This window comes from Polypterus senegalus, chromosome 9 (genome assembly GCF_016835505.1).
Source record: "Polypterus senegalus isolate Bchr_013 chromosome 9, ASM1683550v1, whole genome shotgun sequence".
Taxonomy (NCBI): Eukaryota; Metazoa; Chordata; class Cladistia; order Polypteriformes; family Polypteridae; genus Polypterus; species Polypterus senegalus.
Genome location: NC_053162.1, coordinates 47,450,380 through 47,475,615, shown reverse-complemented (window position 1 = coordinate 47,475,615; position 25,236 = coordinate 47,450,380). Strand labels below are relative to the sequence as shown.

The following is a 25,236-nucleotide window of genomic DNA, read 5'->3' as shown; positions in this document are numbered from 1 at the left end:
ATAGCAATGCACGTACCATGAAAGGTGCCTCTGATTGGAGAGATTGTCAAATATTTGGCGGTGATTACATGTACTGTGTGAAGGGAGCTGATGTGCATCATGGAAGAGCAGCTTAGATTGCTGTACTGCCAGGTTGTTGACACCCGACATGACTGATCCTTGGACTCCCAGGCTGCCTGTAATGCCCAGGTCCTTTTTTTTTTTTGAATTGACAGACTGCGGTGGGCTGGCCCGGGGTTTGTTTCCTGCCTTGTGCCCTACTGCCTTGTGCCCTATGTTGGCTGAGATTGGCTCCAGCAGGCCCCCGTGACCCTGGCGTTCGGATATAGCGGGTTGAATAATGGATGGATGGATGAATTCACAGAAGCTTGGACTTGATAACACTGTTAATGTATGTCCACTTCTGTACTCTTTGTGGTTTTTAGTCAGAATGGATGCCATTTTGGCCCTTTGTTGCCATACCCATCCGTGACAGAGCTTCCTTCAGCCAGCCACTGCTGTGCTAAGCTTTTAGATGACTGACTGTAGTCCATCTGTTGTTCTGCGCAAGTGTTTTTGACCTCCTTTTGACTGCCAGTGGCTGGATGTCTTTCGGTTGTGGCACGTTCTTTGGCAATATCACATTGTAGGCTCAGCAGTGTTGTTGCTTTGAATGCATGTGGCTGCACTTATGGTGCTGTCCAGTTGAGGCGTCTGTGTGGGAAGAGCCAGTGGACCTCAAAGTGGCCACTCGGTTTCCAATGGTAGCATTTTGATAAATCTGCATTTTAGTTTGTTAAAAGAAACCAAACCAATTCTGATTCACAATGGCTGACTTCATCTTAACATCTCATGTTAGACCAGTAGGTCAGGCAAAATCTGAAAGCTGGAGAAACTGATTAGCAGCACCACTTTGCCAAAAAAGGTCAAGTGGGTACCCCATTGAGTTTCATCTGAAAAGGTGCACCTCGGGCATGGAAGGTCAGTGTCTGTACACGTGTGATTATTTTATTTTTTTGGGCTGCCAATTCATGTTTTGATTTCTAGCATTCTTGCTTTCTTTCTTTTTCATTTATGGGATGGCCTTGGTTTTGCCATCTGACTCTACTTCCTTCTCTCTTCTAGTATGTGACTCGCTGTTCTTGAACATGACGGCTCCTGCTGAGATGGCTGTGCCACACCACTGGTACAATGACGAGCGCTTTTCACTGTCTGTCATTTGCACCCTGGTTATTCTTCCGTTGTCCATCCCAAAGGAGATTAGCTTCCAGAAGTACACCAGGTGCCTGTTTTTTGTTCTTAACCAATCTTCAAATGAACTTGTAACAGAAGTTTAACGGCAGCAGAATGTCAGTCAGGGGTCACACACCCCATTTAATATTAGTTATTGTGTTAATCTGCGAAGTGTAATCCTTGTTTGTGTAAAATATGTAGACATGCCAAGAGTTAATCGTGTCCAGTCCTGTTCATTGTCCGCTTACATGAATATCCCTTAACTTTGAATGATTTGTAGGGCAGTTAATTCATTCTGAGGCTGCAGTTTGGTGTTTATGGCAATGCATGCTGTGCCAAATAAAGGCGCCATTAAAGGGGAGCTACATGCTGTGGGAAAATGTCAAAGTGATTCTTGCTTTAGCGGTCTATTCGTATCGTATAAGCGGTGTGGTCCCCGGCTGGGACGTCCAGGAGGACCAGAGGAGGGCTTGTGCTTCCTCCAGACCGTGAGTGGGCGTCCATCCTGGTTATGCTGGAGGCCTCGGTTAGAGGGCTTGGAAGCCCAGCCCTGTAGGGACCCGTGGCCACCGCCAGGCGGCACCCCAGTGCCTGATTATCCCGGGAGCCCGGCACTTCCGCCACACCAGGAAGTGCTGGGGGGAAGACGGCTTCCGGGTGCGCAGCCGGCACTTCCGCCACACGGGGGGGTGTCCGCGGGAGATTGCCAGGAAGCAGCTGGAGCCCATCCGGGTTCCTATAAAAGGGGCCGCCTCCCTCCAGTCAGCAGTGGATGTCGGGCGGTAGTGGACAGAGCTGGAGAGAGGACGGGAGGCGGTCAAAGAGAAAGGCCTGGACAATTGGGGGGATTGGTGCAAGAGGCACTGGGGTTTGTGCACATGATTGTAAAATAATTATTGTAAATAAACAGTGTGTGGTGGAGCCAACGATGTCCGTCTGTCTGTGTCCGGGCCAGCGTTCACAGCGGCTAGTGCTGACTTTCCTGCAATAGCTGAGAAAAAGGAATTGAATTTGCAGAGATTTGTCCAGCTTGGTGAAGGAGAGAGACAAATGTCTATGATCTTTGACAAGACTGTCTGACTATAGGAGAGTGGGATTGCAATCCTTTGCACAAACTGCTTGTACAAATCCCTGCTACCAACTCTGGACAGGAGGTTATAGTTCACACTTGCTCACTCACCATTATACAGCAAATGTGTCAAACTAGAGGGGCTGACCCAGTTGGACCTCCTAAAAGGGCACCCCATTCCCTGCTGTCCCAACCTGAACTTATGGCCTTCATCCAGCCCATGGCTTCACCCCGATAAGGACCATCTGGCATCATAGGCACCTGCTGGTTTGCCTGCCCTATACTCCTTTTTCTTTCCAGACCACTCTTCTTTTCGCTGTTCCAGTGTCTTCCCTTTTTCTATATTGTTAGGCACCTCATGCCCTCCATGATCCAGTCACCTCTACTTCCTCATTGGATGGAGGCTTAATCATCTTTGGTTCCTGTTGGGTTTGCCTGTCTTCCATGCTCCCCAGAGCACTCACCTTTTTTCCTCCAGGTTGACCTCCTCTCTTTTGTGTCCTTGATGGCCCCCTTCTGGTGCTGTTGCTCCTGCACTGTCCTGGTGACATGCCCCGTCCCTACCAGTGCACACTTCCTTCTCTCTCCTAGGGTTCACTGAGCTCTACCCTTCCCCTGTGCCCCTCTCCCACCCCGTCCCTGTCCCTGTCCCTGTTCACTTGGCCACCCATGACAGGACACAAAGGCACTGGCTCGAAGGTGAGTCACAAAATAAAACCAAATTGTGTTCAGTCCAAGAAAGACATGTCTGATTTGTATGGTGACAATGCTTACTGTACATAAGACCATAAGCAATTGATAAATGAGAGGAGACCATTCAGTCCATCACGTTTGATTCTCTTGCTAATAGCTAAGCTCAGCTTTAGTTATTCTGCAAAAAAACGATCCTTGGTGTTCATACACTGTGCTTGATTTCTTTATGTCCTTCACTTAATTGTGTTGTTCATGAAGTCTGAAGGGTGTAATTTAGAGAGGTTACAGATGGGAACTCAAAGTATCCAAGAAAAACAAAAACCTTGTCAGAGTCCCAATGCAACCGTGAAATTGTTAGAGCTTATTAACAGCAGATCTGGCAGGCGCTGAACTTGAATCTCATGTCGAGTTTGCAAATGGAAATGGGTCAGAGCCCCAGGACCTCACAAAGCCAGTGTAAACTATTTCATCTAATCCAATACTTCTATCCAAAGTGACTTTCAAATCTGAAATGCACAGAGAAATTCTTTCCACATTAGTAGTGGAGTGAGAGAACTGACATGTTAAGTCCTGCTTGGACAGGTAGACGATGGTAGGGATTGAAGGCCACTGCTAACACAATCCATGCAGTTTGTGGTTTGCGTTGGGAACAGTAAACTAATGATGGTTCAAGTCTTTTAATGAGTCTTTTAGGAAATGTACAATGAAATGCAGCACATTAACAGAAGTACACAAAGAAAAGCACATGGTGACAAATGCACGAGCCAGAAGCAGTTGCAACAATTTATTTTTGTGAATGCCTTGAAAAATGATAAAGCTCCTCATGCATATTAAAATATTATTAGCTTTAACTTTTGTGCCATGCGATGACGTGTCTAGTGCTTTGAATAGCTTGTAGATATTTCCTCCTTCAGAGCTAGAGGCATCCAAGTCAAGGAATGGCCAACAAGAGATCGGACATTAAGGCGATTCTAGATATTTCACAGTGCAGTGTGGGAAACAGCCCGGACACAGACGGGTAGACATGATTTTAAAGCACTACACACGTTTATTTACAAAGATGACGCACACACAACCCCAGCACCCCCCAAAGTCCAGGCCTTTCTTACGATGCCTTTCTCCACTCCTCTCCTCCAAGACTCTGTCTTTCTCCGCTCCCGACTCCAGCTATTGAATGGAGGGAGGCGGCCCCTTTTATCCTCACCCGGATGAGCTCCAGGTGCCTTCGGCCGGCCCTCCCAGGTGTGGTGGACTCCGGGTGTCCCTGGTCTTCTCCCCCCCACCCACCCAGCACTTCTGGGTGTGGTGGAAGTGCTGAGGGCCAGGGCTCCTCGGGCATTGGGGCGCCCCCTGGCGGTGACCACAGGCCCTTTATAGGGTTGAGTTTCTAAGCTGTGTTCCTGTGGTCCCCAGAACCATCAGGGCAGTCACCCCTTCGTGGTCTGGAGGAGGCGTAAACCCTCCTTCTGTCCTTCCGGGCATCCTGGCTGGGTGCCACCCCCAGCCTCTTGCCACAACAGGTATCAATTTATTTATATGCTTTTGTGATTTTTTTTTTTTCCCCCTCCATTTTATGTTTTTTTTTTTTTTGCCACATTTACATAGTATTGTGAATAAAGAAAAAGTCCTAAGCACATGTAGAAAAATGATGTACCATGAAGATAATTTCAAAAATAACTATTATGAAGTTTCTAAATATCAAAATATTTACCCTACTTTAGTGTGTGACTACTCTTTGTCTTTTAAACTGTATCAAGTTTCTCGGGCCTACCAGCGTGAAGTTTTATAAGAGAGGCAGCTGGTAGTTTGTTCCAAATGTCATGGAGCACTTGCTCCAGTTCTTCTGCACACCTTGACTGTCTTGCTTGTTTCCATCTGTCCAGGGAGTCCAGGCAGCCTAGACTTCAGGGTCCTGGCAAGGCCAAGCGATCTGTTGCAGAACTCATTGTTTTTAATTTTGCTCTCAAGTAGTTCTATTTGACCTTGGCCATGAGTTTTGGGTCATTATCCAGATGCAGAATGAAGTGGGGACCGACCAGTCTCCTCAATGATGGTATTGTGTGATGAGGATTCGAGTCATTCTGACCAGATCACCAATTCCTCCACCACGCTACTACCCCAGTCCTTCTGTTTTTGTGCATAGACACAAGAGGAATGATGTCCTGGTAGCCAACTCCCATGCTAAAAATTTCTCTGGACTTGACACACACATGCAGAAGATCTAAATAAACATCTAAAATAAATATTTCTTTTAAAAAAAAAAAAAGTGGGGCGTCTGAGTACTGTGAGTACTATTTTACTACAAAAAATAATAATTTTGTTGGCATAATTGCAATTCTCAAAAGGCTTATATATCTTGGTTGAAATATAAATGTGTACTGTTTATGTAATGGAAAATATATTTACAGGGGAGATTTACTAGCTGTGCGTATTTGTCACTGTTTCCACCACATTTTTAATGGTGCACGTTTATAGGGCCATTTTTTATTGTTGTGTCCCTTGGGATAAGATGGGACTAATCTGTAGGACAGTGACGGCATGTGGTGTGTTCATTTTGGATAAGTGAGGCTCAATGGAGTTTTTCACCAGCATGTTTTATTATATATTTATGTTTGTCTTCCATAATTTTAATTTCCAATGTGCTGCTGGCCATGGTGCTGAACGAGAGTATTGGCTACAGACTCTCCCCACCTCAAGTTAACCCAAAGTGGCTGCTTGTGCTCTTTGTTGGCCACTTTTCTAAGGTGTTACTGTGCTTTTTGTTTTTTTCCCATGAGACTAGCCGCAGCCTAAATGAAGAAGAGCAAAACTGGCACTGCCGTCACATTCCAATCAAATCTCTCCCTGGGATGTGACGGTTTCAGCCAGCCGCTTGCTCAGTGAAGGGAAGCGCCGAGTCCGCAGGGCCTTTGTTAGCACGAGTGAACAGATGCCTCTGTTTAGCAGTCTTTGAAAATTGATGTTGTGCAGTCACCTGCTCAGCCTCAGTCTGGTGGGCTGTCTCCGAACTTAGCAGTGCAGCTTTCATTCTGTCTCTAACAGATGTGTTTGTTTTCTTTTTCCAGTATACTTGGCACCCTGGCAGCAACATACCTGACAGTGGTGGTGGTCATTAAATACTATCTAGTGAAGGAACATGTTGTGATCAATGATCCACTTTCTAAGAACAGGTGAGAGGATTTATTCAGGGACTCTGGTGAATAATGAAGAAGGCACAGCTTACCTACTCCGAGCTGTCTCTGGCCTCCTAGGCTTCAGGCCCGTTAACCTAATGTTGTTTTCTTTAATTTTCCAGCATATCCTCGTGGGCCTCAATGTTCAGTGTGATTCCCACTATCTGCTTTGGATTCCAGGTAATGTGATATAAAGGTGCTGATCGGGTTATGGTTAAGGGTAACCCCAAAGGCAAATCTAGGTGATCAAGCCCTTGGTTTCCCTGTTTGAAGTTGTGGAGTCCCTTATTTGTGGTCCAATTTGGAAATTTTAGTACAGAGAATACTAAAAGGAATTCATCACACATTTATTTTGTGTACAATAATCTCTGCACCCGGACACAGAGCACAGCATTAAACATTAAATGTAAAACTCTTAACCAATTTACAAAAATCGGCTAAAAATGAAAGCAGGATATTTGGATCAAATAAACGGTCAAAACAACAAAAGTAAAAGGAAACCCCTAAGGAGCCACAGTCTTTGCATAAGATGGACATTACATAAGTGTGGGTCAGGTGGCCACAGTCCCCATTCTAGCAATAAGAACAAACAGTCAAGTGTTAAGAGTGACGTGGTTGTGGTTGTCCTGAAACTGTAAAATGGCAGCGTTTGTGTTCTCAGGTTGTGTCCCAGGAACTTTAAAGGCTGCTTGAGCAAATGCCGTACTTGGACCCTGAGGACTACATTAAAAGAAACCACGCAGATTCATCTCCTGCACTTAACTGAACATCTCTGGGTTTTTTTCTTCTTTCAATTTGTATTGTGTACGGTGCAAATAAAAAATGAAAAGGCTTAGCTTTGAAACTTTGAGACCTGTCGCCTTCTTCGGAGGTACGTCTTCAGAGCCGCTGCTTGTTAGAGTAGCCGTCCTCACTCACCACAAGCCTATGGCACGGGCGTCAAACTCCAGGCCTGGAGGGCCGCAGTGGCTGCAGGTTTTCATTCCAACCCTTTTCCTAATCCGTGATCAGTTTTCACTGCTAATTAACTCCTTTTCCCTTCATTTTAATGGCCCTGTTTTTAAGGATTCAGTCCTCTGAATTGATTCTTTTCTTCATTAAATGACAGCCAAACAAAAATAAGACATGAAACGAGCCAACAGATGACCAGCAAAATTGAGGCTTCAAACTCCAACCAATTTCACTCCAACCAGTTTCTTAACAAGAAGCCAGTTCTTGCTGTTAATTAAACCCGTTATTTAATTCCATGGTTTGTTGCTGATCTCATCCTGCCACAGCAGACATTTCCAAAACTGTCAATTTTTCTGTTTTTCCTAAGAACGGAGTCAAGATGTTTTGGTGACCTGAGCAGATCAGCCATACTGAGACCTTCACCTTTCTTTATTTTCAGATATTGTGTGAGGTGAGCTGGTCATATTATTATTTTTTGGCTGCTAATTAAAGAAAAAGAAACAAGTAAGGGGCCTGAGTCACGTTCATTAAAACTAAGGCAAAAGAAGTTAAGTAGCAGCAAAAACTGGCCACTAATGAAGAAGATGGTTAAAATGAAAACCTGCAGCCACTGCGGCCCTCGAGGACCGGAGTTCGACACCCGTGGCCTATGGCACCTCGCCGCTCCACCGTCTTAAGTTCAAGCCTCCACTACTTGCATGGAGTTTTACGATTTTCCCCTAAGATATCCCTAATATGGATTATAAATCAGTCATTTCGAGCAGTGACAGACATTTTCAACATTATTTGATGGTACCTTGATTTAAAAAAAAAATATATATATATCAGTTTCTATCAAAGCATTTACATTTCTGGGTGATTCTGCACTAGTTTTCAAAAGTGTGTTAAGTGTGTATACTGTACATACTGTAATTGATAGGTGTGTGTATGGACTGTACGTAACAGTGTTCCTCTGCTGCACTTGTCCTCGTCAGGTTCCTTTTATTGTCTGCCACCTAATGGTTGTCTTTTATTAAAGTCACAGATCAAGTCGGTTCCTGCCCTCCCCAATGCCGTTTTCTGCTTGACTGAAACTGAGTATAAATCAACAATTTGTCTTTAGTGAAGACATTTCACAGCTGATTGTTGTGTCTTTGTCATCTCTGGTATGAGCTGCTAGCTAAAGGGCACGCCATTACAGCTCGAGTAGATCCTACCATGGAGAAGTGTTGAGTTTGTCTGCTCTTATTTCAGCTTGTAGTTTCACTGAACTCAAGAACAATTGCTGTTTGTCTTCCAGTGTCATGAAGCCTGCATTGCTATTTACAGCAGCATGCAGAATAAGCGGCTCTCCCACTGGGTGGTCATCTCCACCATCTCCATGCTCTTCTGCCTGCTCATCTACTCCCTCACAGGTGAGGCGCACTTGACTGGACCGGAGGAGTGTAGTCCAGACTTACAACTCGTGTTTGTGATGGGAGATCTGGGACAGACAGAGTGGCTTAGTGACTAAGGCTCTGGGCTGCGCCTTCAGTTTCATCAACTGGCTGTCCTACTGACAGTCACTTTATATTGGCATCAAAAAAGATGGGCACCATTATATGCTACCATGAAAGGTACCACAATTAACTTTAGTTTTGTGGAACTATGTTGTTTGTGCTGGCAAAATGTCTTTAGACGTACGAAGAGGGAAATGATTTTGACCTAAAGGATCGACCAATCATTCATCAAGTCATTAGTAGTAATAAGTAATAGAAAATGTCAGGAAACAACAGTTACAAATAGATTTTATTCCTTAAGATTTGTTTGATGGTGGCACACAGCCTCACAGATCCGGTGCTCTGGGGTCAGGTTTCCCCCCCTGGTTGCTGTGGCCCATGCATGTATCCCCAGTATTCCCATGAATTTTTCTCCCATAAAATACAAGAGAGTTTATTTTCACTGGCCTTGCCAAGCTGGTCTAGTGTGAGTGGGCCCTACAATGGACTTCGCTCCTCTGTGCAGTTCTGGTTCCTGCTTTACACCCATTGCCATTGCACTTCCACCCCGTTTAGACGCTGAATTTAGTTTCTTTGGCAATGAGTTTTGTGGATTGGTGCTTTGGACTGAATGTTCACGTTACAGAACAGTGTGCTAGTAATCTGTTCTGCAGGCTGTGCACTTAGTGAGGTCACAGCCTTTAGGATTGAGGGGGCTATTATGTTATATATAATTATATTATACCTGGCATCTGTTTCTTAATTTAGGCAGACACAAATGACCAAGATGTTCCTCTGTTTCAGGCATTTTTGGCTTTTTAACCTTTGGGTCCAGTGTTGCTGCTGACATACTGATGTCCTACCCCGGGAACGACGTTGTCATCATCATTGCCAGGCTGCTGTTTGCCATCTCCATTGTTACCATCTACCCAATCATTCTGCTTCTTGGCAGGTGGGTGTGCTGTTTCTGGGCTGTGAGTTTAAACCTCTGCCAGAGTCCTTCTGTAGGGTTCATACTTCACCACCACTTGCCACATCCCAAGTCCTGATCTGCAATCCATTATCTGCCTATTTTCAAAATTGAAAACGTTGTGAAAATGGCACTTTTTCTCATTTTTGGCTTGGTTTGTGCCAGACATGAAGCAACATCTGCGATGCCAGGTGGCACACAAACCTGGTCAGCAGTGTGCCTTTTGACCCTTTGGGCGTGTTGGAGAAGTCCAGACTGTTGACAATTGTGGAGGGCATGGGAGGGAGGGAGATGGTACTGGGTGCGTATTTTAAAGGGAAGCCTTCTGTTGCCATCTTTGTGAAAATATGTTTTAAATGTATGTAAGCATGTGCCAGTAAAATATAATAGTTCTTCATTTTGTTTAATATCCCACAACTGCTCTGTACGTACATTTATGTTTTGTGTGTTTTTTCTCTGTAGGCCCTCACAAACTAGGCTGAGTGTGAGGCTGGCCTTCCTAAAGTGCTTGTCAAGCAGACAAACGTGTCTCTTTGCGGTTGACGTCACATTATATACAACATCTAGTCGTTGTGTGTGTCAGTCTTGCTGGCTGCAATCGGATCATTTTACATTCCTGAAAATTGTTAGGTAGGTCGCATTTAGCGACTGCATGCCGGTCATCCAGCACTGTCACGCTTTCCCGTTTTTGTGACAGCCAATAATGTGTGGCCTGACAGTATGGGGAGTTCAGCTGCAACCTCTGAATTCTTTTTTCATTTCTGTTGTGGCACATAAAACGCGAGACATCAGACAGACAAGCTTCTTCTCTGTTTGTGAAGTCCACAACTCCCGCATTCGTCGTTCTTCATTTATACATTATACGCCTTGTGATTGTCGGCTCTCTTGCACTCACAACTTATCCCGACGACTAAAGACCAACTCAAAGCTGACTAGCTGGAGTGAGTTTGCTGAGCATCATGGGAGGGTGGCTCTGACTGCCTTTGACTCACTAAGATTGTGTAAATAAAGGCTACTACGGAAAATTGCTGGAAAAGACAACAACAACAACATTTATTTATAGAACACATTTTCATAAAAACAGTAGCTGAAAGTGCTTTACATAATGAAGAATAGAAAAATAAGACACAGTAAGAAAAGAAGATAAGTCAACATTAATTAACATCGAATAAGACTAAGGTCCAATGGCCAGGGTGGACAGAAAAAACAAAAAAAAAACTCCAGATGGCTGGAGAAAAAAAATCAAATCTGCAGGGATTTCAGACCATGAGACCGCTCAGTCCCCTCAGGACATTCTACCTAACATAAATCAAACAGTCCTCTTTGGATTTAGATTTAATACATGGCCTTAACCTCCTTGGCATTGATGCAAAGTGTGACGCAGGCTTTAGGGGCTTTCCCTTCAAGATAAGGTGAGAAGCTCAGGCATTCAGGAGGGGCTCAGAGTAGAGTCAGATGAGGTGGCTCGGGCATCTGATCAGGATGCCTCCTGGACGCCTCCCTGGTGAGGTGGTCCGGGCACGTCTAACCAGGAGGAGGCCCCGGGGAAGACCCAGGACACGCTGGAAGGACTATGTCTCCCGGCTGGCCTGGGAACACCTCAGGATTCCCCCGGAAGAGCCAGAAGAAGTGGCCGGGGAGAGGGAAGTCTGGGCCTCTCTGCTTAAGCTGCTGCCCCTGCGACCCGATCTCAGATAAGCGGAAGAGGGTGGATGTCTGGTTGGTGACGCAGGCCTGGAATTGATATTACAGTTGACATTTAATGGTCCACTTTACAGTGTAAAGCACAAATACTTCTTGGGACAATATTCTGCTGCCGTCAATCGTATGAATTTTTCTCGTATAATGTAATTTCATCCATTTTTCAATGCGTTTTGCCACTCTAAGGTAACTCGTCGATATCCTTGACAGGAATGGAGCCTTCAGCCAATGCACAGTGGCGTGTAAGCATGAAGCTTATTAACCCAGTTTTTAAAACAAACTGGAAGTGAACCATGAGTTGAATCAAGCGATAGTAATGACAATGTGAATTGCTCATCAGAAAAATGATGCATATGGCACTGAACACGAAGGTTCAGCATGGTGCAGGTAGCTTCAAAGCAAAAAAGGCAAAGGGACTGCAATCAAGTGCAAGGACAAGAAAGACGTTGGCCCCCTAAACATTCCTCACAGCGTATGAACGGTCAATGTTTGTTTGAGGGGAACTGTGAAAGTCGCTAAATCTTCTGCTGTGGCAGCATATAATAACACCAGGGGATTATCGGTTGTGTGGTTCAGGCATCGACGTTCTATCCTTTCATTCACAGTCAACTGAAAAAATAAATCTAAGACAAGTGCACAAAGCAACACTTCTCCTGTCTCGACTGTTTCAAAACATGGCACACAAAGCTGGTGTACTAAATCTGCGACAGGACAGCAGTGGACACTCTGCATGCCTTTCCTTTACTTATGTTGATGTTTTAATATTTGCATCTTGCTCTTACACATAACAACAGTTTTTTCCAGTTGAAAAAATGAAAAGGTTTTGGCACATTTTTCCAGGAGTAACCCTAACACTAAGGAGGTTAAAGCGTCGATGTTTGAGCATGAGCTCTGATGGTGGTATGTGCACAGACAGGGTGTGGACACAAACTGAGGAGCACGGACGGCTCTGCGGACAAGTGTGGTCATCTGACAGACAGAAAAGTGACATCATTTTGTATGTGAGTGGAAGCTGAAACTATCAAAAGTGCTGCAATAACTGAAAAATTAAGGAAAAACTGAATATATGCTTTCATTTTATAAGGTATGTCATCCTTAAGAGAGCGTAACCCAGGAGTGCTCGTGCAAATGCACACATTGTTCCACCCATAGTGTGTACCATTCCAAAATCTCACATTTCAAAGGCCATCTTGGCATTTCACATGGAGGATTGAGGACTGTACAGTACAATTAATAAGAAGGGAACAGAATTTATTTGAAATGCTTAAAGAAGGGAGCCAAGCCACCTCCTGAAAACAACACATCTATGGAAGTGGCATAAATTGTGATGCAAATTGTCGACAGCAGCAAAAGAAGGCTGCGCTGGTGGTAAATGGGTATGACGAGGGGTAGTGGTGGACAGCTTTCATTATAATATGCTTGGAGACTCAAAGCTGCCATGTGTGAACCTTGCTTGTTGCCATCTTGGCACCAACCTATCTGTAAAACTCCAGGACAACCAACTGTCCATCCATATCCCTTGATTACAATGCCTGGCCTTACTCATTAGCTTCTCAATGGCTCTGTCTTGCTCTCTCTTTTAGGTCGGTCATTCAGGATTTGCTTCTGAAGAACCGGCGGCAGTACACGGTGGTCACCGAAGCCTATGAGAAATGGTCCAGACTCTTCCTGACAGTAGTATGGATTGTCATCACACTGCTTATTGCGATGTTTGTGCCGGACATCAGCAAGATCATCAGCATCATTGGAGGGATCAGCGCATTCTTCATCTTCATCTTTCCAGGTCAGAAATACAGATGAGTTTAGCCAATGCGATGGGCAGTAGAAGTGTCTTGTGAAGTCGAATCTGGTCTTTGCCTGCATATTTTTGTGTGATTTATCATTTTTGGGGAAATAGATGCTTTTTGCATTTCTTATTTTTAGGCTGAATGGAATTATCAATCCGAAAGTACTGAGGTTTTTGTACCAAGTCTCCTTTCTATTTCTTGCTCTGTGCTCAATCGATACTAATTGTCAGTTTACTAACAACCTACTGTGGTAGTTCACCATTTATTAAAGATATGGAACCAACAGAAGGCACATTTTAAGGTAGAAATGCTGCTCTCTGATGTCCAATATGTGCCAATTGGCAATTTCAGCCACTTGTAACTGTGTCGGTAGTGTTCAAAAGATGCAAACATTCTCAGTACAGGGGTCTGCAAATGTCACAATCCCCAGCAACATCCGCTGATTGAACGTTTAAAATGAGATCTTTCAGTGACACCATTTTTCTTGTTTATACAAATTGGATATTTATCATCAAAACAACCTTCCCAGGAACTGATCCGCAATGAACTTCAGGAATGGATCTCTTCATTAAACAATCTTAGAAAAGGAATTGTTCATAAATTACTGTATGCTGTATGCAGTGTGTCTCAGTCCAACTAAAAATATTTCAGAAATCACACATTTCTTGTGTTAAAATGTGGAAAATGTACCGAGGCAAAATTGCACCTGTGAGTAGGTTTGTGATGTCAAGCGCAGCATTACTGGGTCACACACTGTTTGTATATCTCTCAGCCTTGGGTTTAAACTCGCTTGGAACGCATTAACAGCAGCATCTGGAGTAAAAGACAGCAGGGATAAAAGTGGGCTATAAAACAAAAAAAAAAAAAAAAACTGGTGGCAACATCCTGCACATACACTTACTTTACTGAACGGGAAGATTCCTGATCCCCACCCTAGGTAGCTCAGGAAAAACAATGCTTTATATTGTCTCAGGTTTGGGAAAAGTCCGATTCTGTTTGAGAACCTGTGCAGAACTTTTTCTAAACTCCTCAATGCAATCCTGCAGTTAAAATGCTGGGCCTCTGCTCAGCCTTTGTGCTTTACTTGCTGTTTTATCACATCTGAGCAAGCATTTCAGCTGAGCCTCTCTAGTCATAAATCTGAACGTCCATGAAGTGTCTTCAGGGTAGGAGTGAATCGAAATGTAAAAAAATGCGAAAGGCTGAAAACTCTTACTTTTCTTTTTCATTTGTTTTTGTTCTATTGCATATGACCTGTCCATCCATTATATCCTAACTACAGGGTCATGGGGGGTCTGCTGGAGCCAATCCCAGCCAGCACAGGGCGCAAGGCAGGAAACAAACCCCGGGCAGGGTGCCAGCCCACCGCCGGGCGCACACCTCACCCACACACTAGGGACAATTTAGGATCGCCAATGCACCTAACCTGCATGTCTTTGGACTGTGGGAGGAAACCCACGCAGACACGGAGAGAACATGCAAACTCCACGCAGGGAGGACCCGGGAAGTGAACCCAGAAGGGTCTCCAAACTGCGAGGCAGCAGCGCTACCCACTGCGCCACCGTGCTGCGCATATGACCTAAATGAGGTCAATTTGAATTTTTAATTGATGCTTTTCAATGACACTCAATTGTAAAAGTACAAGCTGATGACCAATCATTTTGTGAGAGGATCATTTTTAAAATAAGTTAGACGATGTACGCCTGGCGCAACATTCAGGTGCGTTTGGTGACTAAAGTAACTGACAAAGCTGGAGCATTTCACATATTTTATTGACTTCATCCAAGAGTCAGATATCACACTTTTATTTATGAACTAGTCAACAATGAGCCGTACTTCATAAGTCCTATTCAAACAGAAGAGCGATTTCTAGAATGCAGTTCCACGTGTTATTAGACTACATTTAAATTTGAGCTTCTTAACGGCACTTTACAATGGAGCTGAAAACGGAGCACAAATAGACTTGTGGTGGCTCAGTGGCTTTCACACACAGCGGACTGCAATTCAAATGAAGGGAAAAGGACATCGATTGTTATCTGTTAGCGGTGGGGGTTTTGAAATTACACCAAAAAATTAGCAAATGAAATACTAACAGTAGCATAACTTCATTATCAATATTGCCTTATAAAAGGAGAAAAGGAAATGAAATAAGTTTGATATCTAGCTCTTCATATTAGTTAAAGTAAAGTAACTCGTTCAAATTAAATATCCAAGACTTTGGAAAGGTACTGATTTAATGTATAACAGGAATACAAGTAGCACGTGAAGGGGGCTTATGCCACTGAGCCTCACACCACCAGGCTCCACTGTCCTTTTTCATACCCGTCCCAAGTTTATATCCGGTAGGGCAGCTGCACCTTTCCTTTGTGTTATTAATTAGTTCAAACCCCATTTAGGTGTCAGTTCTTTACAATAATAATCTGTATATAACACCGTTCAATCAATTCAGTCTTATATATGCTTTACTCATCCATTTATTTGCAGAGAAGTGACTTTTTGTTTTGTACTCGGTTAACTTGGCTAAGGCAGCAGGAGAAGCTGTTTGCATGCGCACGCTCTACCTGCCGTTTGACTCGCTTTTATTGGGCATCCAAGCAGCTGTCAGACGAGTAAAAGAGGAAAATCTACAAAATTGAAAATTGGAAACTAAGTTTTAGTTCGCACGCAATGTTTCTTCCTTTTAAGATGAACAAATTTGAAAAGTTAGCCAATGCTTTTCAGTAAGAAATTTTAAAACTTCATACTGCGCAATCTATTCAAGATAACTGAATGAAAATTCAGCTCTTTCAACTTAGTTTGCTACATCTCAAAAAAATTGGACCACAGATGAGCAAGTTCTTTCATGCGGACAGACAGACATGGGTTTTTGCAATTGGTGCTTCAAGCATTATGTGCAAGTACATCTAAAAATGGAACTGAGAATAAATAAATAAACCATGATAAAATATAGTTTTGTAAGTAAACGATGACTTATGGCATACAAGTCCATCAACCAATGTAGCCCTTCTATTTATACTGACAAAGAGAAAACAACAGCTTACGATGGGATATATCTGAGTAGAGGATTGAAAGCTCAGTCTGTTGGTTAATAAGCTCTGCTTGTTTAGATAACATTGGTTTGCATCCCAATTCAATTTCTCCCAGTAGGATCAGTTCTCATTTTCCCTTTGTTTGTCCATTTGCTTTTGCTTTTGAAACGGAGCCATTGTGAATTGGCCATCCGATATTGACACGGATTAATGAAGCTGATGCAGCATACATCTCTGTATATCCGAACTGCAGTCGTATGCTTGGTGATTTTGGTGACAAGAAGCTTCAGCACAATGTGACAGTATCTGCATAAAAGGCAAAATAATTGTGATCAAGTGGAAGGAAAAAAAGATGTTGGCCCCCTAAGCACTGCTCACAATACACCAACTGTCATTGTTGGTTTCTGGGGAAATGTGCGCGTCTATAACGGCGTTTCCCAAACTCGGTCCTGGGGGCCCACTGTGGCTGCAGGTTTTTGTCGCAACACCTGATAACACGGATCTCGTTTCATTAGCTGCCATTTTTTTTCTTTTATTCAACATTCAGAAAAGCACAGCAGCATGATTTTTACATTTATAAGGCATTTAGAGAGATTTCTGCTTTTGCTAGAGATCTAAATGCTTAACTCTCTTTTGTTGATTTCATTATATTTTGCCCTTTCTCTGTGCAGTTTTTCCCCCTTCATTGTATCTTAATAATGACAATTAAAAATGAGCAGAGCAGACACCCCGGCAAATAACCTGGAATAACCAAAGGCCGCAACTACTTTAGAGTCAGACCCACTAATTAGTAAATAATGGATTAATTAATCAATTAGAAGACCTAGAAAAGTAGAATGAAAATACTGTTAAAAAGAAAAAAATACATTACTCCCATATAACTGCTTGGAACATTTTTGCATATATATTGCATATATACTGTATAGAGACCCCTACTCTCTCTTCTGTTTCTTTTTCCGGTTTCTTTGTGGTGGCGCCACCACCTACTCAAAGCATCATGATGCTCCAACATTGATGGACTGAAAGCCAGAAGTCTACGTGACCATCATCATCAGGTCCTTCCATGAGAACCCTAAATACAAAGAGGACTGTTTGACTAATTTTAGGTAGAGGGGACTGGTCTGGAATCCCTGCAGATTTTATTTTTTTTCTCCAGCATTTGGAGTTGTTTTTTTTTTTTTGTTTTTTCTGTCCACCCTGGCCATCGGACCTTACTTATTCTATGTTCATTAATGTTGACTTATGTTTATTTTTTATCGTGTCTTCTATTTTTCTATTCTTCATTTTGTAAAGCACTTTGAGCTACATTTTTTTTGTATGAAAATGTGCTATATAAATAAATGTTGATTGATTGAGATATATATATATATATATATATATATATATATATATATATATATATATATATATATATATATATATATATATATATATATATATATATATTTTAACCAAACTTGGTTTTCTAATTTCCATATTGTTCCCAAAACACAGAACTTGGGAAATAACACATCACTTTATTAGCCCAGGAGTTCAATTAAAAACAGAAGCTGGTTGGAATGAAAACCTGCAGCGACAGGGGGTCCCCAGGACCGAGTTTGGGGAACACTGGCCTACAATAACGCAATGGGTGGCATCAATCATTTAGGATGGCACTGATATTCTACCCTCTTGTGTGCAGGCAGCAGAAAAAAATAGTTTTTAGACAAGTGTGCAAAGAGACCCATTTCCACCGAGCCGTTTGCATCATCAGTCTTGCCCTTGTATCTGTTTCAAAACATGTCAGACGAACGACGTGTGCTAATCCTGCACCAGTACAGCAGTGGACGCCTCACATGCCTTTATTACTGTATTTATGCTGATCTTTTGGTATTTACAGTACATGTTTCTCTTTTATGTGATACATTTTTTTTTTTTTTTCTTGCTTAAAAAAGGTAATGTTTTTGGCTTGCTTTTCTAAGGGTAAATCTAACAATAAGGAAGCCAATGCATTTATGCCTTGCGGGCCTCTTTGGATAAAGCTATGATAAAGTGTGGGCTGATGGCTGACCGCCGTCTTGCATGAGAGCTCATGGTGTTCAGCTCTTTCCACATTTCCGCAGAGCATCCCAGTGTGACCTGATCATGTCTGTGTCTTCTTTGCAGGGCTGTGTTTAATATTTATAATGCAAACTGAGGCGGTATCTTCAAGAATGAGGTGAGTTCCTATTTTAGCTTTGTAAACAGAAACACAAACGCAGATCCCCATTTAACGTCCCACAAGCAGAGTACAGTGCGATTCTTCCTTGTCTGATCAATCTGCTGTTCTTATATGATGTGGTCAGTGGCTTAATGCACAAATGTTTAGCTGTCGTTGAACAAAATCTCAGGCTTTGTGAACTGAATGAGTCTGCAGGCCTGCTTGAGGAGAAAGGAAGGTTAGATGTTGGCCATAGAGTTCAGCCCAAATGGGGTTAGGCGGGTGTCTGTGCATAAGAGGCCACACTTTGTGTGTTGTAGTGCCCGTCTGTGGTGAATGTCATTCAAAGGCACTTTACAGGTATAATATGGTACAATTGTTTCCCAACTTGTACAACTGGCATGTTGCTAGGTGAAGCAACTAATCCTAGTGAGTCAATGGAAGGGGTTAAAAATACAACCAGTGGCTTTACAGTCCAGTCCAGCCCATAACCACTAAGCCACATGGCCTTAGAGTGAAGCTGTTTATTCTCAAGTAAAAAGTAATGGATCATTTATGTGTAAATCATTTATTTTTAAACTGCTCACAGGCTCAGAGTGTGTGCACAAATCTAGATGAACAATCCACTAAAAGCGAGCAAGAACAAGCGAGAGTACAATAAAACCGAACCTGGCGATAGAAATCCCTTAACATCTCTATAAAGATACGGCCAACTGACAACAAGGAGAGGAAAACAAAAGCCCCAGGCCAAGCCAGACGATGTCAAATGAAAATGTAGCCCTTGCATCTATGAATCCTAAAAGTTTCAATGCCTCTGGCGTCACTGCCTGGGGCAGGAGTAGCAGTCTGTGATAGCAGTAACCCACGAAGAGAAATGGCATAACTATGGGCAGGGCCGGTGGGCAGTTCTGCTTGGGCTCATGGGGCGAGGAGCCTAGTGACCACATTGTTGTTGTTTCACGTGGCTTTATTAGATTTGTCCACTTAAATTTGAGAAGGTTAATGGTGGTGTTATCCCGATTACTCTAAAGTGAGCAATCTGTTATATAGAATATGTTCTCGACATGGTGCCCATCTAATCTAATTGCACTTGAGGGGTGTCCAATTTATTTTTTTTGGTACCAGGGCCCATCACATTCTCATTACACCACTGACGAATAGTCAGAGGAGGCTCATTAAAAGATCAGACTGAAAGTCAAGCTTTTATTGTTAAGTAAACTAGGCGGCTCACTTCGCTCGCCCACCCCCGGGTTTTGTTAACTGGATGTCCAATTTAAAGAAATTGTCATTTTCATGGGAATTGTTACATATGCATTATTTTCATGTTTACTTTAAAACTTCAGTAAAAACAATATACTTTTCTTCAAGATTGCATTGAATTTTCCTTCCGTGTTTGGACTCGCATCGGGACAAGTGAGTGAGTTTAGTTTCTTTACCTCTGATAAATGACCCGACTTTTCGGAATGTTTGTCTTCATCGCTTAGTTGTTGACGTGTCATCTAGAATGTATAAAATTATTGTCCTGATAAAATTTATAAGAGCTGAGAACGCATGGAATATGTCTGCCAGAAGCATTCACACGACTGAGGTTAGATGGCCGTGGTATTGTTTGAAAATAGTTGTATGGCATGACTTGAAAGAATCTAATGGCAAAAGTCACCGTCTCGCAGGACTTCATACCAAAAAGTCATGTCTCGTCCCAAGATTTTTTTTTATTATAATAGAGAGATGACAAGCAGGGTCAAGGGTTGTATTGTGACTGAAACGGAGTGTAAAAGGTGATCTAGCAGACTGGGAAGGGGAAGCTCAGTTAGTCCCTTCCGCTGATCAGGTCTACTTCATGGTCAGCGTGCACTGCTGGTCTGAAGATGAACCTTTGTTACGCTGAGCTCGAATCATCTGTGACAATTTTGACACCACATAAAAGAAACGGTAGAAACAGCAATTGACTCGTCTATGCAGAGTTACAAGGCAGACCCCACCTTTGAATTTAGTACTAGTCATGTGTTCCCAAATGCCTCTTGGACTAGCTGGGACGCCAATGTTTGTTGAGCTTGACATCCTGCCTTTGACGTGAGCACTAACAGTTAAAGAAAAAACAAATTGCAGCCATGAACCTCTGCTGTGTCACAAACATCTGCACATCACAGAAGGAGAGAACCAGGTCAGTATTTGTAGAATGAGTCCTTTCGAAATACCAATGTGCATATGGCGGGGGGCATTAGCAAAGATAGCATATTTGAGAATAAACCATAGGGATGCATTATTCTGAAATCGTATTGAAAATAAATGTCACTTTAGCCTGGTCATATGAACGTAATGAGTGTGCCTTGGTTAGGTGCAGAAGATAAATGGCCATAGGTAAAGATGACCAATGGGTTCTGCTTGACTGCGGAATTCTGTACAACTCTGGTCAAACACCGAATACGACATCTGACAAGCTGTAATGTCACGTGTGTGATATGTTCGGCCGCTTGATGCTGTGTTTGAAGGCTCTTGTATACTCTTGAAGTCTCCCACTTGACTCCATTCCTGCTTTTGTGTCCCTCCAGACTCGCACTGACTGCCTGGGGTGTCACCACACTAGTCTGTGGAGCCTTCATCTTTGGACAGAGTACCACCATAGCAATCCTGGAACTTTTTAATGAATATTAACTCTTATTTTAAAATGTTTTATCAAATATTTTATTTAATCTCATTTACTATGAAGAATAAAATGCTGTTTTAATTAATGTCTAATATTTTTTTTCCTGCACGTTGTGTTTTTTCCCCCCTTGTACCTAGGCTTGATCACCCATTTTTAAAGGTTTACCTGAGACCTCGACACCCTGATAGTGCAACGCGTCCCAGAAACAAACAAACAAACAAACAAACAAAAGGCTTCTGTAATGAAGTGTGCGAAATCAGAGCGCTGTGCAGTACAGTCTATGAATCTGTTATTAGTGTTCATTCAACATCCACTCATTTATAGCGCCTGGCTGTGATGTTCTGTACATTTTCATACCTTTGTTGTTTTTTTATTTCTTTGGTCAATTGTTTATTAGATTTCAAAGAAAGTATGAGATCAAGACAAAGCAAAAGGGCATTTTTATACATATTATAAATTAATAAATTCTCATCAACCTGAAGATATGCATAAAAATAACAGAGAAAAAAAAAAAACTGACAAAGCCCAGTGTCCCGTTTTGCCCCGCTGAGTGAGGGTTTCTTGTCATTAGTGCTGGGCGGTGTGACCAAAATTCTATATCACGGTATTTTTCTAAATTATTCCAGTTTCACGGTATTCGACGGTATTTTTTTCCCATGCATGAGTGGATGTTACCCACATTTTCCACTGCAATTGCTGCAGAAGACTGGCTAAGAATAACCTATTCCACTGTCCTGAGAGTTGTACATTGTACAAATGAACATTTTAATGTGCACACAAGTATTCATACTGGCATGCATGGCCCCCTAAAGTGACGGGGTGGCACTAATGAACAGAAGGAATCACATTGCATGACAGATGCAGTCAAAATATAGAACCTTACTATTGAACAAATTTTGAAAAACAACTTAAACTATAATTTTGACAACATATTTTCAACCATCCAAAGAGGCTTTTAGACTTAGTAAAATATCCAGAGGTGCTTGTCAAAAATTGTATTGCACTGAACATGTCTTAGAAAAGAAAGAAATAGTAAATATTTTTTTTGTAAACCAGCTACACTTTCTATCAATCTCTATCCACTGACACGTTAGCTATATGGATTGCAATGGCGTTGGTTATCTTGATCCACCGCTTTCTTTTTTTGTCATAGGCAGTACCTCTAGCAAACGTGTCTACAAGTGACGTCTGACACAAGTGTCCTCCTGCTTTTTCAGTTTTACCTGAGGACGTGGAGGGTGCCAGTCTTAGTTTCATACATTTATGGTACTCCAAAGCATGTTTGCGGCTAAGGAGGTGCAGCAGATTGCTCGTGTAGCCGCCTCTGACAACAACTTTAGCTCAACAGCAATTGCAGTAAATAGTTGTTTGGTCCTCCTCTGACATTTTAAAACCAAAGTATCTCCAGACAACAGATATGGCTCCTTTTTTCGGGTTCAACTTTATCGTCTGCTACAGCTTCAGTTTCAGAATGTTCTCTGTCCATTTTCACTGCCCAATACCTGCACTAACGCATGTACTCCGTTGCATGCGTGTTTAGCAGTGTAGCAGTGAAAAAGGTCCCCCCTTAAACAGTTTCCTGCTGCGCCACGTTCCGAATATTGTTTAGGCAATTTAAACCAGTGTTGCCGTATAAGAAAAATCCATATCATAAAAAAAAATAAAGAACATTTTTCAGTATGAACCGGTATACCTGCCAGCGCTACTTGTCATCTTCCATGGCTTAATCGCTGAAGCAGTGTCTTCTCACTTGCTGAAATAACATTGATCTCTGTGTCGAGTGTAATAAAGGAGCAGGGTTATGAAATTAAGAAAACCCCAAAGAAAGTAACCAAAACTGGGCCCCTACATTGTGAAGCTGCAAGATCATTGGCTGCTATAGTTGCATTTGGTATAATAAGCTGTTGATAAAAAGAGAACAAAAGAAAAACAGGCTCGAGAAGACTAGAGACGTCTTACGGGAACAGAATGATAGGAGAACAAAGAGTCGAGATGGACAGAACTGCAATGGTGGGACATTCCTAGAATGCGCATTTAGAGAGCACTAATGACAGACGGAGTCAGGACACACGTCGTAGGATTGGGGTCGGCTCAATGAATAACTTTATATGGGATGTATTGATCATTACAATTTCTCAAGGAATTTGAGATGTTTTTCAGAGTTGTATTACAGCTCAATGGAGTTGACCTGGTTGGCCAGCAATCCATTTCTGAATCTTTAGGATGAAACAACAAAATCATGAAGGTGGCATACAAAGAGGAAAAGCATTTAGTGGAGATGTCGTCATATAGTGGGTGGTTGGGAATCAGGCAATCCATGCATGCTGAGAACAGATCTAATCTGCAAATAGAAAAATGTGGAGGAAGAAGGAATTTAAAAATTTTCCTTAAAAATTGGAAAGCAGCAACCAAGTCCTGTCAATCAAATCCCAGAGTGTGCTGATGTCCAAAATAGTTAGGTGGTTGGTTAACAACCAATGTAAAAATGTATTTTTTATTTTCTTTAACTTTGCTGAACATCCAAAGTAAACGTGTGCCTCATCAAACCAATCTGCAGGCTGATCTGAAACAGGACATCGGCTGTGGAGAGCTGATGGGCTCAGACTACAGTCAAAAAATGACAGGGACAAAGTACCAGAAAGTGAAGGTGCAATTAACTAGGAGCTGGCAGGATCAGACTCCAGGGGTTACACTGTTGGTCGTGAAGGGTGTTGAGAGCAGAAGTCATCGAACCTCGTTCTGCTGAATGATGACACAGTAGGACTCCACAAGTTATGCAGCAGGAGTTCGGAGAAGAACTGAAAATTAGCCTTTAAGCTGCAATGGTGGCCGAATTCTCAGAGGGTTGACGTGCCAGCCACTGAATAGTGACAGGATCAAATACTACAGTATGTTATGCTGCTGCTGATGAGAGCCTGGTAGTGTCAGACAGGCTCCAGTGAGCTGTGTGGTCAGGCTGTATATGCTGCTGATTATGAAAGACTAATGTGACATGGCGTCTGTGTGGGGGTGTGTTCATCCAGTGCTAGACTGGCACCCTATGTAGTTGTTGTTTCTGCCTTGTGTCTGATGATTGCTGGGATAGGTTCTAGCTTTCCTGCTACCCTGTCCTGAATAATAAATTTTATGAAGATGGATAGATGGATGGACAGACTTCAGGAAATAAATTGCAGTCTACTGATGGCTATTGGAGACCAACTTTCTGTCATTTGCTGCTGATCAGACCTAAATTGAATGAGGTTGATCTGACAGGACCAGATGGCAGAGGTTCATTTGTGAGACACAAGAGAGCTGATAAGATCAGTCTAGGACTTACAGAGGACCAGTGGCATTGGACACTGTAGGATAAGCTACAGGCAGGCAAGAGGACCAAACTTCAGGGATTAAGCAGCAGAGTGCCGAAGAATGACATGATCCAAGTCCAGAAGGTAAGGGACAGGCTTCAAGACTTGGACAATCTGATTTTTGGTGGTACAGATGTCGTCAAACTCTAGGGTGGTATTGAGTGCTGACAAAATCAAACTGGAGGACTGACAGTACTTGAGCTGCAGGGATTATGATGAAGGCTACTGCTACCTAATAGGATTGGGTGTGGGCTTTCTGGTGATGATAATGAGAGATTAACAGAAGTATAGTAGACTTCAAGACTTAAGCTGCAGTATCTTTGAGGCAACTAGGATCAAAGGCTACAAAAACTGGCTCGGACCCCAGTGGATATGTCATGCATTTCTGGCATCTACCATGGTTAAACTGTGAAAAAAGTAAGCTACAAGTAGCTGAATACTCAGCACATCAGCTCATATGTGGTACAGAGTGCAGACCAGATCAGATGTCCAGGATTATGAGAGATGGATGGACTCCCATCATTTAAAATGAAGAGTGAATATTTATAGAGCACTAGACAACTACAAGGTTCTGCTGATGCTTCCAAAGAACTGTCACAATCTGACTCCATTGGTTAAGCAAACGCCTGGCAAGCTTAGTCTCCTGTGAGGTTGAACTGTGGAATATTGAAAGATGACAAAGTCAGACTCTGAGTGAAGATGCAGCCTGGTGGGAGATAATAACCTCAGACTCTGAGAATGGAGTGGCAGAGGTCTGAGGTGTGACGTGATCAAATCTGATGGGCTGAATATTCAGCAATGTATGGAAAAATCGGAGCCAGTCAAGCTCTAAGTGATAAAGCTGCAGCCGACTGAGCGCTGGTTAGGATCAGACTCCATTACAAATCGTGTCAGGAGTGATCTCCACCAACGTTAAGCTACAGGGTCCTGATGCCTGGCATTTACTGATTTCAAGTGCTTCAAATGAAAAAAAAATCTGCAGGCTCTGCCGCTAAAGAGAGTAAAGTAGAGAGAACTGACAGAA

At 42.7% G+C, this 25,236-nt stretch overlaps 1 protein-coding gene across 2 annotated transcripts in view; it reads left to right on the top strand.

The window, feature by feature from the left end:
- The window catches only part of slc38a8a (solute carrier family 38 member 8a), a 36,249-nt gene extending 15,355 nt beyond the window's left edge, over window positions 1-20,894 (top strand). For both annotated transcript variants that reach the window (XM_039763076.1, XM_039763075.1), the window contains exons 3-10: window positions 1,105-1,261; window positions 6,040-6,144; window positions 6,270-6,327; window positions 8,378-8,492; window positions 9,360-9,507; window positions 12,810-13,009; window positions 18,188-18,239; window positions 20,774-20,894. In XM_039763076.1, coding sequence (XP_039619010.1) covers window positions 1,105-1,261; window positions 6,040-6,144; window positions 6,270-6,327; window positions 8,378-8,492; window positions 9,360-9,507; window positions 12,810-13,009; window positions 18,188-18,239; window positions 20,774-20,876 — 938 coding nt within the window. In that variant the 3' untranslated portion in view covers window positions 20,877-20,894. The remainder of the gene's footprint in view (window positions 1-1,104; window positions 1,262-6,039; window positions 6,145-6,269; window positions 6,328-8,377; window positions 8,493-9,359; window positions 9,508-12,809; window positions 13,010-18,187; window positions 18,240-20,773) is intronic.
- The last annotated feature ends 4,342 nt before the right edge of the window (window positions 20,895-25,236 follow it).